Here is a 17,883-nt window from a genome sequence, read left to right on the forward strand (position 1 = left end):
AATCTCGGGTTCCTAGAGGAGATAAGACTGTAAGATAATTAATTTGCAGAGAAGGGATGGAGGTGCTTTAGGTAGGAAATATCAGTAAGGTATGGGAATTAGGGAACAAGGGATTCCAGGATAATTCCCTAGTGCTTTTTTTTTTTTTAAGGAAGTTTCTATATTTTGTTTTGATAAATCTGCCCCGTTTTCCGGTTTCTAATACCCACCCTCCAGAATGGCCATCAGGAAAGCTGACCCAGAACTAAGTTAAGGTCCAGGTTCTCCTTCCCAGCAAATCTCTCTTCCTCCTTACCTTCTTCCCCTACCCCTCCACCGTGGTTTCCCGTCACCACTCCCTAGTGTGGTGGAGGAAAGGCAGGCCTGACTAGGTGACATCTTCCCCAACTTTGCCCAGTGACAGCTGGGCTGGTCTGTCTGGTTCCAGCCAATTGTAATGTGAAATACCTCTCACCCCTACTGTGCAGGTGGAGCAACTGCCAACAGGTAAAAATAATTAGCTTTACCTTCCATACCTCCTCTGCTCCTAAACTCAACAGTAGGGGTGATGGCTCTCTAACAAATGGTGAAAGTGGTAGAAACATCTAGGAGACAAGAGATCTGACTTCTTCTTAAGGCCTGCCCTCTGCTCTGTACCTTAATTACTGCTCTTCATTCCAGTTCCCTTAAGACACTGCCTAGTTTGTCTCATAATAATCTTTTTTTTCTGGGAGACTATAAGGTCAGGGAGAATGCAGAAATAGCAGTACTAGGAGCATCCTTGAGACTTGGGGAACTGGAGCTGAAGGAAGACTGGCAGGATGAAGAATCCCCTAGGTGAGGAAGTATGAGCGAGGCTGGCAAAAGGGAGGGCTGGTCACAAGTGGAAGGCAGCGATGGTAAATTGGGACTTGAAGGAAAGAGGTGGGGAAATGAAGAGGTGATAACATCGTGGCAGGGAGACGGAATTGATAAGTTGATACAAGCTTAATGCCTTTAGCCTATATTTCTTCCCCCTTTTCATCTTTTCCCCTCTAGATTGCTTCCTGAAGAGGCTGACCCTTCTGGAGATCCTCATAATCCTGAAAGAGACTCACAGGCAGGTAGGTAAATTAGAACCCAGACCTCCCTGATTCTAGTCCAGGGAAGGGTTATGCCACCCTGTCCCTTGCAGTTCTACTTCCCAAATGTCCCGTGTTAGTCCTTCTTTAGAATCCACCCCATATTATCACTTACATAGACAGGAATTCTAACATCCCCCACCAACACAAACCCATCTTTCTCTTCCTTTTTTTTCCCTCCTCCAACCCCAGGAACCCCCAGCACTTCAGCCCTGTGTGGCCAGCGCCCCATGCGTAAGCGTCTTTGTGCCCCAGAGTTGCGACTGAATCAGACTAAGGGGCCTGGAGATAACGGAGCTTCTCCCACCCACTCTGTACCTTCCTCTCCTGATGGCAGTTCTGACCTGGAGGTAGACGAGTTGGAGACACCTTCAGACTCGGAGCAGCTGGACAGTGGACATGAATTTGAATGGGAAGGTGGGAAAGAAAGCTGAAGACTGAGCTGGTAGAAGTAGAGGCCAGTGTTAAAAAAGCTCAGGATGGATTTAATGAGACTGAAGTTAGAATTAATAAGGTGGGGACCAAGAGGTAAGACCAGCAAAATTTCCTCAGAATGGAAAGGTAGAGCTTATTGGTCCAAAGTGAGAGTAGTCAGTATAGCGGGGAGAAGGGGGTACTTCATTTATTGAGGGAAATTTTATTGAATAACTGTTATATTGCTATCATTGAGCTAGAACTGAGTTATGAATAAGATAATCCCTACCCTCAGGGAATTCTCTGTTTAGTATGAAATAAACATATATACAAATAAGTGCAGTTAAAGGTTATGATCTACATGTGTATAGGGTACAGTGTAAGCAGGAAGAAGGCAAAGGTCAGTTCCACCTGAGAGGTGTTAAGAAAGACTTCACAGAGGATGCCATTCTGAGCTTATCAGGTAGTTGGAGAGGCATTCTAGGTGGAAGAAGCAAATTGGACAATAGCATGGCATGGTGGGGAATTCAGAGTATTAAGTATGACTATTTAGGTATTAAGGAAAACTTTGTTTCTTCTCTACTCACAGCACTTTTGGCACCAAATGTATGGGTTTTCCCCACACCAAGCAGTTCTCCAACTCTCCAGACACAAATTGGGTGTCCTAGAATTCAGTCACGACACTTAACTGGAGTTCGCACAGACACCACAGGTTAAGGGCTCACCCACAAGACTGCCCCAGACTTCAGACACCAATCACACGTCCAGGTTGTCACCTGTGCTTCTGACCGACAGGCGATAAATCAGAGGTGCCTGCCACCCCCTCCTCAGGTTTGATAATTTGCTAAAACAGCTCACAGAACTTGGGAAAACAGTTTATTTACTAGATTACAGGCTTATTATGAGAGGATACAGATCAGGAACATCCAGAAGGAAGCAATACACAGGACAAGTTACGTGAAAGGAGGTGTGGAGCTCCGTGGTTGCACCACCCTCCCAGCACCTCCATGTGTTCACCAACCCAGAACCTCTCAGAACCCCTTCAGTTAGGGTTTTTTTATGGAGGCTTCATATGTAGGTATGATTGATTAAATCACTGACCATTAGTGATTTAGCACAACCTCCAGTCTCTCTCCCCTCCTCAGAGGTCAGAGGGTAAAAGTTCCAAACCTCTAATCATGTGGTTGGTTGGCCTGGCAACCCGCCACTCATCCACAGAAGTTTTCCAAGGTCACCTCATTAACATAAACTTCTGTGGTTGAAAGGGGCTTGTTATGAATAGGAAAAGATACCTCTTTTACCTTTATCATCAGGAGCTGTTTTAGAAGCCAGGAACAAAACCAAAATATATATTATTATATCACAGAATATAATATATATTCTGTGGCTGGGAGGTGAAGAGAGAATGACAAAAGACTGTGTTAAGTAGGCAAGGGTCAAATCATGGAGGTCCTTGCTGCCACACTGAGTTTAGATTTTATCCTGTAGGCAATGGGGAGTCCCTTGAATGGTTTTAATCAAGGGACTAACATGATCAGATTTGATGGCTTTCAAAAGATTGAAAACAACCTAAAGGTCCATAAATAGGATGTCAGTTCTACAATATTATAGTACATCCATACCATGGAATACTAAATACTAGGCACTATTTTTTAAGATGAAGCAGTTCTTTTTATTGCTATGGAAAGATCATGCAAAATTAGTGAGTATAGTATATTGTATTTTATATATATTGCCATTTGAGTGAAAAAGGGAGAGAAGAAAAGAAAGCTTGCTCTAGCAGTGGTGTAAAGGGGAGAATGGAGGAAAACAGACAAGAGGCAGGGAGAACGAGTTAGGAGGCTAGTACTAAGGCCAGATGAGAAAGGCTCAGAACCTGTACCGGGACACTAATAGTGGAAAGAATGATAAAAGGAGGATATAATGGAGATGGATGGAGGAGGATCTGGGGTCCTGTTGGCTTGACGGCTGGTAGAGAAGAAAGAGTCTCGGATGACAAAGAGTTTTCTCTCTCAGGCAACTAGATGGATGGTGTCATTCATCAAGAAAGAATATGAGAGAGAATAGGAAGAGAATGAATTTGAGTTGCACTTGGAGTCTGGTGACTTGGAGATGACAGAGAAACACAAAATAGTGATGTCCACTCTAGGCATTTAGGGATATGGGTCTGGTGGTAGGAGAGAAGTCTGGGTTAGAAAGGAATCATCGCCTTACTGGCAGTAATTGAAGACATGGGAATAAATGAGCTCACCCAAGGAAGGAAAAGCATGGGCAGAAAGAATCTGGAAAAAAGGCAAGGGCCATCAACCTACCATAGTGTAAGGTTACCTCCAGGCCATTGTCTAGTGAAAAAGTGAAGATAATGAGTCACAGGAAAGAGACACCAGCAAGGGGTTGGGTTGATTGGACAAACTAGGGCTAGAGTCATGGGTAAAAAATGAGGAATTAGATGTTGAGGTAATAAACTCTAAGAATCTGAGGAACTTACAAGATACTGAAGGTATGTATTCTGCCTTGTTGATCCTTCCCCATCCCACTTTTTTAGATGAGCTGTCGCGGGCAGACGGCCTGGGGGCCAGTGAGGCAGCTGAAAGGCTGGGCCAGGGTTGTATGTGGGATGTGGCTGGAGAAGACGGTCATCGCTGGAGGGTGTTCCGAACAGGACAGCAGGAGCAGCGAGTGGACATGACCGTCATTGAGCCCTATAAGAAAGTCCTATCTCATGGAGGTAATGGAGGGGTAAGAACTGTGACTTCTTAAGTAAAATGCCGAAGCTGGAAATTCAGTTATGGGTTCAGAATCCTTCCTGCAACTTCTAGAGACCCTCAGAGTCTCTCAACCTAAACAGATGTACTGTCCATCAATACTTATTTGTTGACTGAATGAGTTTTCCGCTTCTCCTCCTCAGGCTACCATGGTGATGGCCTCAATGTTGTCATCCTCTTTGCTTCCTGTTATCTACCCAGAAGCAGCATCCCCAACTACACCTATGTCATGGAACACTTGTTTAGGTGAGGTGGAAGGCTTAAAGTGCTCCAGAGTGGATGTTAGAGAGGGAAACATTAAAAAGAACCCCTTCTCTGATCAGTAACTGACTGTAGAGTCTACAGTAAGGTGCCTCTCTCTCCCCACAACCCCAAACGCATACCTTCACTGACAGTTTCATCTCCCCAGGTATATGGTGGGTACTCTGGAGCTGCTGATAGCTGACAATTATCTGCTTGTTTACCTGAGTGGAGGCACGAGTAGGGCCCAAGTTCCACCTCTGAGCTGGATACGCCGGTGTTACCGCACCCTGGATCGGCGGTGAGCCTCTAGGACAAGAGGGCTACCACGCTCTATCTTATCTTTTTCTTTTCTATCTTTCCATTCTTTCTTCCATTCAATCTCTTCCACTTTTTTTTTGACCGTGCCACGTGGCTTGCAGGATCTCAGTTCCCAGACCAGGGATTGAACCTGGGCCCTGTCAGTGAAAGTCCGGAATCCTAACCACTTGGCCACCAGGGAACTCCCTCTTCCACTTTTCTTTATCCCTCTATACCCCTTTCCAAGCCTCTCCTATCTTCTGTCCTCTCTTGGAGTCATGGAAATCTAGTTTAAAATCTTGCCTTTATCACTTACTACCTTCATGACTGTGGACAAGTCACTTAACTTTCTGGGACTCAGTTTCCTTCTCTGTAAAATGTCAATGATAATACCTTTGCCACTGAGTATTTGAATCAAATAAATCAACATGGTGCATTGCCTGGCACATGGAAGGCAGCCCTTCCTTTTCTCATAGTCTTGCCATTTATTTCACTTTTCACATCTCCATTGTCTTCTTTTCTTGTCTGCCTTCATCTCTGACCCTTATGCCTTTTTTCCTTGATATCCCTTTTCTTGTTTCCTTTCTTCCCTCCGTCTTCCATTTGCTCACTTTTCTCTTCTTGTTCCTTTTTTTTTCTCCTCACTGGTCTTCACCTGGTCATGGAGGGATGGAGGAGTGTACAAAAGGAACTATGGGAGTGTAGGGCACAGGAAAGAAGTGGGGTAGAGAAGGCCAGGCTAAGGTATTCCAAGAGGAGAGTTTCCTAAAAATGAGGAGGCTAAGCAAGATGGATGGAGCTGAGACTGCAGTTAAAGGAATGGGGATTCGACCCAACTATCAGAGAAATCTATAAATTAGAGAAGAAGAGAAGGAAGTTAAAGTACAGAAGGTAGCTCCACCTGATCTTCAGGCATGAAGGGGACGGAGAGTTGAATGGTCTCATCTTCTTCTTCAGGCTCCGGAAAAACCTGCATGCCCTGGTTGTTGTCCATGCTACATGGTATGTGAAGGCATTCCTGGCACTGCTTCGGCCCTTCATCAGGTACTAGCTTGGGGGACAAAGACCCCGTTTCCACTCTCCCCATTTTCACAATCAAGATTAAGAACTTCTTGTCCCACCCTGACTCTTTCTAGCCTTAACCACTCTCTACTTATTATGTTTCCCTTTGTAAGGATCTCCAGGAGCCCTCTTCCCCGTATAAAACACACTTGGTTGATCCTCTCTTTTCAGTTCCAAGTTCACACGGAAGATCCGTTTTCTGAACAGCCTTGGAGAGCTGGCCCAACTCATCTCTATGGATCAGGTCCACATCCCAGAAGTTGTCAGACGGTGAGTCCTGGCTTAAGAATAAAAGTTTGGGATGGGATGTGTAAGGGCCAACTCCCACTTTCTTAATGCCTTGTTGGAACAAAGGAACTAAAAGACAGAGGCTCTGCTTTCAGAGGCTTCTCTGTATCTGGGAAGACTCCATACATGCAGGACACTACTGTATCCAACAAGAACAAATGAAAAAAATTAATCCTATAAGTGCATCAAGGAATAAAGGAATAATCACAGCACGGAATTTAGAGGAAATTCAGACCAGCCCTAGAAATTAAGAAGGGATATGTTGGCAGTGAATAGGAGAGAATATCCAGTGGGGGAGGGTTGCTAGAGAGCAAAGGATCCTACATGATGACCGATCCAAGCATCTAATCTACCTCTTCCAGTTCACCTGGCTTCTCTCCCTAAACCCCTGAGTAAAACCCAGTCTGCTCCTGTACCACTTTTTTTCCCTCTCTTTCTCCTAGGCTGGACCAGGATCTCCATGGCTCAGGAGGGACCTAGCATAGGACTGGAATAATGAGCTTAAGAACCAAGCAAAGATATTGATCTGCTTACACCCTAAACCCTGAAACATCTGAGCTGTTTTGTAAATCATCTCATTCTCAATCCCAGTACCACTGGATCCTCACATCTCAATGGGATGTCGTTCCTTCCATGACCCTGACTTCAAAGCAGGGCTCTGAGGTCCAGAACCTGATGTGCTGGGTGACTTTCATTTCAGCTGGAGGGGTGCATGTTGTGGCATTTTATATAGGAAAGTGCAAAGCTGTGCTGCTTTAGCTGTAGAACCTTGGGCAAATAACCTCCTCTCTTTGGGTCTGAGATCCTTTCCACCTGGGGTATTCTAGCAGTTTGTGAAGGTGAGGGGTGGATGGGGAGGGCAGGGCTCCTGCTGGGAGCCAGGAGTCAGTGCCCTAAATGTTGAAGAGCCATTCTGTTTCCCTCTTTCCTTCAGTAGTCACGTCTGCTGCCTGTGAGCCTGGGGAGGGGCATTTCCAAAACCTGTATTTTGTCCTCTTTGTTAAATTCAGATCTGTAGCGATTAATAAACTGCGATGAGAGATTCAAGCGCCGCGCCGAGGAAGTGAACTACTCTTTCCCCAGCCCCTTACATCACAATCCGTCTGTCCGTTCTGGCACAGGAATTCTTGCTGTAGAGGTTCCCTGGGATTTTCAGCTGAGCCCCTGGGCCTGCCGGAGCTGACCCGCAGGGAGAGGGCCTGGGGGAGGGGCGTGGCGCGCGCGTCAGAGCCCCCCTCCCCTCCCCCGCGGGCCTCGGTTCTAACGACCCGGTGGGTCGAGAGCCGAAGGGAGGGAGAGAAGGTGGGAGCCCTGGCCTTCCTCACTGGCCTCCCTCCCAGCCCCACACCGCCCAGCCCCATGGTCCCCGCCACCGGCGCGCTGCTCTGGGCCCTGCTGCTGAGCCTGGGGCCCCGGGCGGCGGGGGCCGAAGGCCTGACTTCCACCGCGATGCCGCGGGACAGTTTCCGCTTCGGGGGCCCTATGACCCGCAGCTACCGGAGCACCGCCCGGAGCACCCGGAGAGTTGATTCCCAGAAGATGAGGGTAACAATGGAGGATGAGGACGACGTCGTGGCCGTGGCCGACGGCCTGGCAGGCCCAGCCGCTGCCAAGCTCTTGGCCTCCATGGTGTCCACAGGTAGCAGGTTGCAATTGTCAGCGGAGGAGGATGGGTCTTTGGAAGAGGGGGTTGTGATTTATGCTAGAAAGAATAACACCGAGGTGGAGACTCACAATACGACTTCCAGTGCACCTGGGGGGCCTAGCCCAGGGTTTACAGCGAATGACCAGGATTCCGAAATCAGGATGAGTTCAAGCCAGTGGCCCTCCACCTGGAAGGCTAATGTGGACCAGCTGCTCTCCGACACTACCCTGAACCAGTGGTCAACAGCACGGTCCACCCCGAACCAGTGGCCACCGCCCTCGCCCACAGCCATGCCAGCTCCCGAGGATCCACAGCTGGTGCTGATGCCCTGGGGCCCGTGGCACTGCCACTGCAAGTCCGGCACCATGAGCCGGACCCGGGCCGGGAAACTGCGTGGCCTTTGGGGGCACCTGCGAGTTGGGGCGCTGAGCCAACTCCGCACTGAGCACCGGCCTTGCACCTACCACCAATGCCCCTGCAACCGTGAGCGGGAGGAGTGCCCCCTCGATACAGGTCTCTCTCCTGACACCAGCTGCACCACTCAGACCACAACCAGGGCCACCACCGCTACTCCCCCTCCCCCACTCGTCAGCCGACTCAGACCCACCCCCTTCATCCCCAGTCTCTGGCCCAACCCAGCCCTTGCTTTTTGGAAAAGGGTCAGGACTGAGCTGGAGGATATTTGGAACAGCCTGTCTACAGTGTTCACAGAGCTGCAACCAGTAAGTGTTTAGTGATGAGCCAGCATCTTTGTTAAGGCATCTGAAGAGTCCTGATATCCAGAACCCTGTTGCTAAGCCAGCCAGTGTGTCTGCGTGAACTGTTGCTTATGTTTGGTTATTGATTCATAAAATGCATTGGTTATTTACATTATTGTTAGCCATTGATTCCACCTATCATTTCTTGAGCAACTGCTGTTTGGCTGTTAGGCAACATGTAGGTCATTAGATGATTATTGACCAAACTGTTAAGATTGTAGATATATAAAGAACTCTTGATGTGGAGATAGTTGATGGATGTGGAAGATTTCGTAGTTTTCAGCTTATTAACGCAGCTTAACAGTAACAGCTGCCAATATCTGAGGTCTTATGTGCACTCTACCTGGATCAGCCCTCACAACAACACTATGGTATTATTATTCCCGCTTTACAGATGAAGAAACGGGGGGTTTACAGAGTAGCTCGCGGAGTCACAGCAGGATTTAAACCAGGTTTGTTTGACACTAGTGCCGATGCTGTTAACCACGACTAACCCAAAGAACTGTCCTCCTGGGATTATTCCCAGAAACTTAAGAATTCTCAGGGAAGGATTGTCCTCTACTTTACCAAAAGAGCTACCAAAGTTCCTGATCGACCTGATAAAATATTCTCAAGGTCTCAGGATGACAGGACCTTTGGGGAAAGGAGGACAATAAAATGTATACTCGGTCATTCCGTCAGTTTGTTTTTGTCTTTCTCCTTATTGTGTCTAATACCATTATTCAATATAAAAAAGCAGCATAAATAGTGGGCAGCAGTGTTAAGGGAATGAGGGTTTGTGGGGAGAGGGAGATGAGGCAAGGAGGGGAAAAGAATATGGATGTGGTTATACTATTTTCCCTTTTCTCTATTTTGGTTCCTTACCCACATAAACAGAAATCGGAGGTAATGGCCACTTCATCCACAAGAGGTGGCAGCATCTCCACCTCTCCTCCCCATTCAATCCCAGCTCCCACTGGATATTTTTAGGACAGAAAAACAGAACTAGAAAAAAAAAAAACATTGTTTGGTCTTGTGTCTTTCTACAGAGGTACCTGAGGGAGGGGAGACCATAAATCTCTTGAACCTTAAGACTGAACTGTGTATCTAGCAGCATCTGGCTTGGTCCCTTCCACTATCCCCCAGGATAAAAATGTTGACATTGCTCACCTTCTTCATTTCCAAAGTTGTTTTTAAACAAGTACTTCTTTAAAGACTTGAAAAATCTCAGATGAATGCCAAGAAAAAGGAACAGGAAGAACAATGAGTTGAGCCCCTGGGAGGTGATGGTTATCTTCTTGCCTTCATGACACTTGGCCTTCTCTCAGAAAGGGCAAGGTCGGCACAAAATTCCACGACAGCCACTTTCTAGGAGTTGCCTTCATTAACCACGTCTACCCTTTAACCCAACACACACCTGTAGTGATTACTCTGGGACTATTTTGCTTAAACTTTTTTATTTGAAAATGTATTTAAAAGTCCAACAATTTTTAATATAAATTATGACTCTCAAACCCGTTCCCATCACTCTAAATATTGTTAAAGTGATGGTAGCATACACATTAGAGAAGGTAGCTAAAGGTGAGAGCACCAAAGAAAAGATTGTGTCTAAAGAATAGGCAGTAAAGGGACTTCCCTGGCGGTCCAGTGGTTAAGACTCCTGCTTCCACTGCAGGGGGCGTGGGTTCGATCCCTGGTCCGGGAACTAAGATCCTGCGTGCCGCATGGCGTGGCCAAAACAAAACAAACAAAAATAGGCAGTACAATAAGGCTCAAGATCAGGGTGACTGGAGATTCCAGGAGTTCCCCCATCTTCCTGCCCTATCCTGTTAACCCTTTAGATCTAGTAAAACCCTCAGGCTATTCAGCTACTTTAGGCCAACATGATGAGCTACTTTCAGAGCAACTAGATAGACTGGAATTGGGTACATTGGGAATGTATCTCTATAACCAAGCTTAAACACTTAAAAAAAAAAATCTGCAGGAAATACACTGAAATTAGAACCTCAGTCACTATAGGTGGGGGCAAACTGGACGGATGGTGGAATCAGCAGAGTGGATCTTAGTTCTCACATTCCTGACCCCCACTACCATCAAACAGGATTCTTCCTGTTACTGAGCTAATGAGATCCCTGCCTTCTCATCGCAGAGCAGGCAGGAGCTCATCTGTTCTGCCCTCCTAATCACCCTGCAAGGGGCCAGAACAAAACACCTGAGAAAACTGAAAATGCCTGAAGACCCTACTCCTACATTATTTTCCCACCTAAAGCAGACTCTTCCGCCAGGTGGGCAGTGGGACCTGGTCTTCAGACAAAACTCCCTGAGTCTTATTTGTGTCTGGTTCTAGGACTAGGGCACAGAAACAGAGCTTAAAATTTGGGGAGGATAAGCTGGGGTATCTATGGCTCTACTGTTTTTCACTCCCTCCCTTCCCCAGTCCCCCCCATACCGTTCATGTCTCCACACCACAGGAACCCCTCCTCCAGAGAGCATAAGGATGGAGAAGCACAGTACACGTCCACCACAGAGACATGAACCCATGCAAGCACAAGCAACACACTGAATAAAGAAGTGTTTGGAGATTATGTGCAGCCCTATTGAGCCTACTTTACACAGGGCCCTAGTTCATCCATGACTCAGGCTTAGGATGAACAAGTGGAAATCATTTGAGAGAAAAATATCAAGTGGCTCTCAGCTGGGGGTGATTTTGCCCCCTCGGAGACATTTGGCCATATGTGGGGACATTTTTTGTTATAACTAGGGTGGGCCAGGTATGCTGCTAAACATCCTATAATGCACAGGACAGTCCCTCACTACCAAGAATTATCCAGCCCAAAATGTCAAAAGTGCCTAGTTTGAGAAAACTTGCTCTAGAGGTCTTCCGGCTCTCATGCCGGAGGATCTTAAGATCACTCAAGGATGACTGTTTTCAACCTATTTATTTCACCACCACTCCCATTCTCAGCGATCAGTAAGTCTACCCTGAGACATAACTCCTAGTTTTGCTGCATTCTGGGTTTCTCTCCAAGATCCCTCTTCCTGCTCTCTAGGCCAACAGGGAGGTGGGCAGAGGGCAGATCCCCAAGACTTCAGGTTAAGACCCACCTCTTAACTCTTATCCAGTGGGAAATAAGGCTCCTGACAGGGATGGGGTTAAGGACAGAGGTAGTAGCAGGATGGGGGTAATTAAGAGAACTCATCTTAAATTGAATTTTTAATTAATTTAAAAAAAGAAGGAAAGATCTTAGGAGCCAGCAATGCTACAGCAACAGGGTTAGAGGCCTACCTAGAGAAAGACCCTGGTATCGGCAGAGAGATACTGAGGGACTGAGTTTCAAGTCTGAGATCTAAAGAGAAAAAGTAGACTAGCCAGTGGTCACCCTCCCAGACCCTGCTTGACGTCTGCTTCAGTTCATTCCAGGACGAAAGATAAGGGCAGGGAGGTAGGGAGCTTCTTAGCAAAGCCGGCTTCAGCTTTGGTAATCTCACCTACCCACCACATTTAAGGAGTTCCAGGTTAAGAGTTTAAAAGCATATGGCACCTAGACCGTCATTCAGGAGAAGGGAACTCATTCCAAGTTCCCAGAAAACTCCTATCTCAGATCTGATAGTGTCCAGGGCTTCAGCTGAGCTCCTTCTGGCCAACCAGTAGTCACTTGGTCAGTCCTGCTGCCTTGACCCCATCTCCAGGAGGGGCTACAGCCAGAGGGAGTAGAGGGAGTCCAGCCCCCAGGCCATTTGAGGCACTATTAGACAGACAGGGAAAAGAGGGGCCCTGGGGTTACTGATTCTAGGAGGGAAACTGGTAGGGCCAGCATCTCTTCTGGACTGGACAGGGTGAAGGCTGGACACACAGCAGAACCTGATTAAAGGAAAAAAAGAAGGAAGATTAGCCTCGAAGAAAACCTTAGGGAGAGGGTACCACCTGGTTCACACTTAACTATTTCCACAGTGTGCTCTTTTTTCTATTTCTATCTGTCTGCACATCCCTTTCTCTCTGCCTTTCTGGATCCTACATTTTTGACTCTTCCATTCTAATTCTTTCTTCCTCCCTTCACTTCCCATTCTTGCAGAGGATCACGGTTCTGAGGCAGGGGGCTGGAGGTGCTCGATGGGTTTCTCTAATCACTCACCAGTTGTATTGGAGCTATAAGCCCCTAGAATTGCTCCACGGTCTGTCTCGGTTTCCCTTGGATCTCATCTGCTCCTGAACTGCACCTGTCTGTGAAAAAGCACATGTGAGACCCTCTCCTAAATCTTCATATGGCACAGTAAAAGAGCTCCCCTGTGCCTTCCAGGGAAGAGGTTGACCCCATCTCCTTGACAATAAAAGCAATCTGAAAAGGTTAAAACTAATCTCTATTCCTCCAAGGGAAGTCTCAGTGCCTCCGTTCACAATGACCTTCATGAGGATGAGATAAAGTGGGTCTTTTACTAGTAAGATCCTCTCACAAAGGACTCTCCCATACTTATCTGTGTTTCATAACTGGTGAAAAGATCCTTCACTACCTCCAAGCCCATTTCCCTTATTTTGAGAGCAGAAATGCACAGTAAACATGACTTAGGATAGAGGCGCTCAGCCGTTTCCCTGTCCCAACACTGCCAACCACAATACGACTTACTGTGGCGCTGAGACAGCAGTTCTTAGTTAACAGAAGGAAGGGTTCTGGTGTTTGGAAAAAGCCCTCCAAGTAACTATTAAGACATATATACCCTCCATCCAATGAAGGACAATCTGCTAATTCTAAGATGAGGGCGCCTAGGCCAGAGACTTGAAATGCCAGATCTCAGATTTATGCAGCCTGTGACCAGGACTAGAATCCTAGCTTCTTGCTTCCCATCGAGTATTCTGTTATGTCCCCAGCTTGAACTTTCAAACAAGGGCACAGTTCTAGGCCACAACCTCGGATCAACCTCTCCCCATTCCCTTGTTACCATGGCAAGTCCATCTCCAGCACCCATCTCCCCAGAGCCAATGTGAGTCAGGTGGACAAAATTCATTGGTTCCCCAATCATGGTCCGGTCAATCCGTCTCCTCTTCTTCTTCTGATTGGAGAAGACAGGGAGTTATGTCACAGTGGAGGAAGGGAAAAGAGATGAAAACCACTAAGGGAAGAGCTAAGGGCCTGGTGGGAAAGGGGATACGGCATTGTAACAGGGAAATCACTAGGGTATGAAAGTCAAGGTTAGAACAACATAAACAGAGAGAGGACACAGGCAGGGTGGTAAGGGCAGTGGCCTGCAGAGTGAACAATGGACAAAGGAAGGACAAGTCAAAGTCACCTCTGGCTGATGAGGAAACAGTGGGGAAAACTGACAGGTATCAAGCTCCACCTACAACCCCTGTCCAACTCAAAATGGACAGGAAAAAGAAGTGATAGCTAGGACTGTTCACTTCCTCCATCACCCAGTCCCCTTTATTCCATGTACACACCTGCCAGGCCATAGAAGCTATCCTGACAGAGAAGGAGGCAAGAAGTGTGCTTTTTAGACGGCGGATCCTAGACTGATGTATCTACATCCCAGTATACGGTAACTGGTTTCTGTGTGTTGGGGTGGGGTGGGGGAGACTTACCGGCTGGGGTTTCTCTACCACGCAGCAGCCCAGTTTGTGCCAAAATTCACTCATGTTCCCCGATGGTTCCAGTTTCACGCCTCTGCCTGAGGCCCCAGAGGGCTCTTGCTCTGGTGCCTTGACCGCCCACTCCTCACTCCCCTCAGGTGTAACAACACCCTGGGTTTACTCAGCTGGACAGGTCTAGAGAAAGTGGAGTCCTTGAAGCCCTTAAGCTGAGCGGTGAAGGTCAGTGTCTCAGACCCTGAGAGACTAGCAAGGTCGGAAAGTGGGGTGGGCAAGCAGGCACAAGGTTATGTCTTCCACAGACCTGGAACCCTGGATGAGCAGAAAGTAAAGAGAGGAGAAAAGTTAATGAGAAATCCACTCCCCCACTCTTTGAGAAGGCTCCTGATGAGCCCGTATCTTCTTGCTCCCCTGTAAAGGCCCTAGTCCTACAACAAACACTAACCTTCTCCAAACATAAGAACCTCGAAGTCTGACTCTCAGAGAAAGGCAAAGAACCAAAAGGGCACCAAAGGGTTACGGAAGAGTAGCTGCTGGTACCGACAGAGGGGAGAGGAAGGGGGCTAGAAGCTAGGAAGAGAGGATGGGAGGGGACTAAATGATACTGGCAGAAATGAGCAAAGTTTGGGGGTGCAACAAGCTCCACCTCCCTTCTCCCTGGGTTTAAGGCAGAAGGGGAGGGGCATTTCAGTGACTCTGAAGAGGAAATGGTGGTTTTTTGTTCTCACAAACAAGGCCTCCACCCCTGACCCTCCCTTTTTCCTTACCTTACCCTGAACACCTAGATTTTCTTTAAGACCAAGAGAGGCCTTGACTACCTAGGTCCTAGGTGACCAACTGCAGCAGGTTGGAACCTAAGACTTTCTACAGTGAGGAATTCCTTCCCTCTCTGTTCCCTGCCCTTGTTCCTCCTCATTTCCCTCAACTGAGATCCAACCCCTCCCAGAAGCCATTTAACAGTTTCTTTATTACTTGACCTTGAGATCCCTCCTGAGGGCTGCCTACACTCTTGTTTTATCTGTGTTCTGTGTCAATGCACTCCTCTGTGTGCACCTCTGTTTGCACATATGTGGCATGGCCCTATGTGTGTCTTGTGGAGATCATCTGTGCACAGGTTGTAGGTACACGTGCCAGGTATCTTCTGTCCCATGAGGCATCTTTTTCCAGCCTCCCCACCCTCTTCACATGTCCTGTCCTGTGCCACTCCGCTCTGCCCCACACCCCATAGGGCCTGGGCCTCCCTCCCTCCCTCCTCCTCTCATGCTGTGACCTGTTCTCTCTTCCCTCCTTACCACTTCCACCACCAATCTTCATCAGCCAACCAGACATGAGAAACTTTCCAACAGCATTAGTGTCCAAGGAAGAACTTCCTCCCCTCTCCATTACTGCCAGCCAGGGTAGGGCACATATAGGTTTCCTCTATTTTCACTGCATTCCCCTAGTCCTATAATACAAGCAACCTCAAAGATTCCAAACAGGGCAGTTTCATGCACATTACACTTTAGCCTGAATAGGAATCTCCCCTCCCTCCAAAACTGGAACCCTGATGCTCTGGCACCCTACACTGATCTAAGAACTGAGAGGGTTTTTTCTCAGCCTTGAGATGAGATCACACAAACACTGAGACACAGCTTCTGAGGGATGGAAGGACCCGGGAGTCCAGGCTTTCTCTTACTTCCCTTCCCACCACTGGAGGGGAGGAGTAATGAGACAGGGCGGAAGTCAGAACACGGCTGTCCAGAGAGGGGAGCTGTGGTCAGTGGGGAAGTCAGTCAGTCACAGGGTTTGTCGTGCTGGTGGTGGTGTTGGGTGGTAAGGGTTGCGGGGGTGGGAGGGGATGAAGAAAACAATGAAGAATCAGAGGAAACCCCCAACACTACCAGACATGCTCTACTGAGACTGGACTCTCCCCCAACACCCTCCTTGCTCAAAGCTGAGTGAACAGAAGTGGATGGTGGGAGGGAAAAGGAGAGAAGAGGGGGAGGAGGAGAGAGGGAAAGGGGCAGTGGAGGGAACAAGGACGTTTCTGTTCCTTTTCCAGGGACCTGGCCAGGGCTGGGTGGAGGGAAAGTGTGTGTGTGGGACTTGGCATGAAATGACCAATGATGGTGAGAAGTGACCAGGAAATTCCATTCCCTAGGACACAGGACATATGGGTCTCTGAAACCTGGGGGTGGGGTCAGCGTGAGGAGAAGACTGGGCAGGGTGAACGTGGTGGTGGTGGTGAGGGGGGAGGGGAACAGGCCAGAAAAGGAAGTAAGAGTGATTGGCTGCCACTCTCCTTTAAAATATCTAGAGAAGAGTAGGTTGAGGAAAAATGAAGTCCTCAACTGGTCAGCCCAGGAAGAAGAGGCTCCTGAACCCACTACCTAGTATTTCAACTCCACAATGAAGGGGAAGGGCTGGGTAAACAGTAGGAGGGGTCAGGATTAGATCGGTATAAAGCCATACCCTGACTGCCAAGTAGTGCTGTGACCTGGGCCTGAGTCCCAAATAGGAAGGGTGAAATACAGAGCTGGAAAAGACACCAAGGTCACAGGAGAGCTTAAGAGCTTTAAAACTATTGGGGAGTGAGCAGGAGAATGGATGGGAGAAAGGTTCCAGGGAGGAAGGATGTACAGAGGTAGTTCCCTGGTGCTGTTCTAGCCCCAAACCGGTTTTCCCGGTCCCACTGACTCCAGCCCGAAGGCCTCCTACCCCACTGCCTGACAAGCCTTCACAAGAAGCAGCTGGAGAGAAAGAGAAAGAGAATTGAGAAAATGGAGCGGGCAATTCTGGCTATGAGCCCAGGGCTGCAGCTGGTCCCCTATGGAGACCTCCAGACATGAGGGCTGCTGCGGGGCTCTAGAGAAGTGGGGGTGGACCCCAACTTTCAGTCAAGTGACAGGCATTTGCCTCAGCACCAACCGTACCCTTCCCAGGAAAGGTCTTGTTGTGGAGGCTTAAGAGGAAACAGGGCTAGGCCCTCAACTCCCCCTGCCCAATAGGTTCAGTCACATAGGCTCCATTTCTGCCCACCCCCGGACTCTACCCAGAAATTCGCTGCTCCTCCCAGGATTGAACTAGGATCGGGCCTCTCTGTGAATCTTTCCGACTTTGTCACTGTCTGGCGTGGCTGCTTGTCTCAGATTTAGACCTTCCCGGACCAGCTCTGCTTCAGTTTGCTGGCACACGGCAGCACCGAGGTTGGTGAGTCTCTAAAGAGACCTCCCCACCTCCCGTCTCCCCCAAACACTCCAGACCCGTCTTCCCTTCTGCTCTTCATTGGCCTCACCTGCGCACCGCCGGAGCACGGACAGGGACGGCTCCTTACCCGGCGCACCCCTTTTGCCACCGACCCAGCATCTCGACAGCCGTGGACGCCCTCCTCCCCCACCCCCAGCATCCGGTGCGTCTCCGCCTGACGGGGCAGGCGGGGCGCACGGGCCGAGGGACCGAGCCCGAGGCCTCACCTGCTCTGCTCCGTCATCCAGGCGTCCGGCGCCAGCTGGTGGGGGGCTCCCGCTCGGTGCCCGCCAGCGTGGGGTTCCCGGGCTCGCTCCTCGGCGCGGTGGGGGAGCCGAGGGCGGAGCAGCAGAGGTGCGGCTGGCTGAGGGCGGAAACGGCCGCGACGCGATTACGAAACCCGTCCGGCTGAGAGCCGGGCGCACAGCTCCCCTCTGGACTGAGGTGGCGCTGCACGACGGAGGGACGTGGGAGGGGCCTCGGAAGCCCCCGAGGGCCGCCGCCCCTGCCGGGAAAACCCGGGAAA

The 17,883-nt window shown here is 48.9% G+C and overlaps 3 protein-coding genes across 4 annotated transcripts; 2 read left to right on the plus strand and 1 right to left on the minus strand.

Annotated features, from left to right (window-relative positions):
• The first annotated feature begins 752 nt into the window (after positions 1–752).
• BNIPL (BCL2 interacting protein like) lies at positions 753–7,358 on the plus strand. The gene is made up of 9 exons (XM_060087292.1): positions 753–816; positions 1,018–1,082; positions 1,293–1,517; positions 4,060–4,242; positions 4,423–4,525; positions 4,689–4,820; positions 5,777–5,863; positions 6,053–6,151; positions 6,613–7,358. Exons 3-9 carry the CDS (start codon positions 1,331–1,333, stop codon positions 6,647–6,649), a joined length of 828 nt encoding a protein of 275 aa, XP_059943275.1. The 5' UTR covers positions 753–816; positions 1,018–1,082; positions 1,293–1,330; the 3' UTR covers positions 6,650–7,358.
• A 170-nt stretch (positions 7,359–7,528) lies between these two features.
• C2H1orf56 (chromosome 2 C1orf56 homolog) lies at positions 7,529–8,592 on the plus strand. Its single transcript, XM_060087305.1, has one exon. It carries the CDS (start codon positions 7,529–7,531, stop codon positions 8,546–8,548), a length of 1,020 nt encoding a protein of 339 aa, XP_059943288.1. The 3' UTR covers positions 8,549–8,592.
• Positions 8,593–9,991: 1,399 nt separating this feature from the next.
• Positions 9,992–17,770, minus strand: CDC42SE1 (CDC42 small effector 1). 2 transcript variants are annotated; one of them, XM_060090505.1, is made up of 5 exons: positions 17,585–17,770; positions 14,127–14,444; positions 13,487–13,597; positions 12,685–12,773; positions 9,992–12,413 (listed from the first exon to the last, which is right to left on the minus strand). In XM_060090505.1, the coding sequence occupies exons 2-4, from the start codon at positions 14,178–14,180 to the stop codon at positions 12,699–12,701; spliced, it is 240 nt and encodes a 79-aa protein (XP_059946488.1). In that variant the 5' UTR covers positions 14,181–14,444; positions 17,585–17,770; the 3' UTR covers positions 9,992–12,413; positions 12,685–12,698. The 2 variants fall into 2 exon arrangements, with proteins under 2 accessions (XP_059946488.1, XP_059946489.1); XM_060090506.1 differs by lacking the exon at positions 17,585–17,770 and adding an exon at positions 17,407–17,508.
• Between the last annotated feature and the right edge of the window lie 113 nt (positions 17,771–17,883).

This window comes from Mesoplodon densirostris, chromosome 2, assembly GCF_025265405.1.
Source record: "Mesoplodon densirostris isolate mMesDen1 chromosome 2, mMesDen1 primary haplotype, whole genome shotgun sequence".
Lineage (NCBI taxonomy): Eukaryota > Metazoa > Chordata > Mammalia > Artiodactyla > Ziphiidae > Mesoplodon > Mesoplodon densirostris.

Coding starts and splice junctions, on each gene's coding strand:
- CDC42SE1 (XM_060090505.1), bottom strand. CDS start 14,180: ATGAGTGAATTTTGGCACAAACTGGGCTGCTGCGTGGTAGAGAAACCC. Junction 13,598..14,126: donor TGGTAGAGAAACCCCAGCCG/GTAAGTCTCCCC, acceptor TTCTCCAATCAG/AAGAAGAAGAGGAGACGGAT. Junction 12,774..13,486: donor CTGGAGATGGACTTGCCATG/GTAACAAGGGAA, acceptor GCTTTTTCACAG/ACAGGTGCAGTTCAGGAGCA.
- BNIPL (XM_060087292.1), top strand. CDS start 1,331: ATGCGTAAGCGTCTTTGTGCCCCAGAGTTGCGACTGAATCAGACTAAG. Junction 4,526..4,688: donor GTCATGGAACACTTGTTTAG/GTGAGGTGGAAG, acceptor TCATCTCCCCAG/GTATATGGTGGGTACTCTGG. Junction 6,152..6,612: donor ATCCCAGAAGTTGTCAGACG/GTGAGTCCTGGC, acceptor TCTTTCTCCTAG/GCTGGACCAGGATCTCCATG.
- C2H1orf56 (XM_060087305.1), top strand. CDS start 7,529: ATGGTCCCCGCCACCGGCGCGCTGCTCTGGGCCCTGCTGCTGAGCCTG.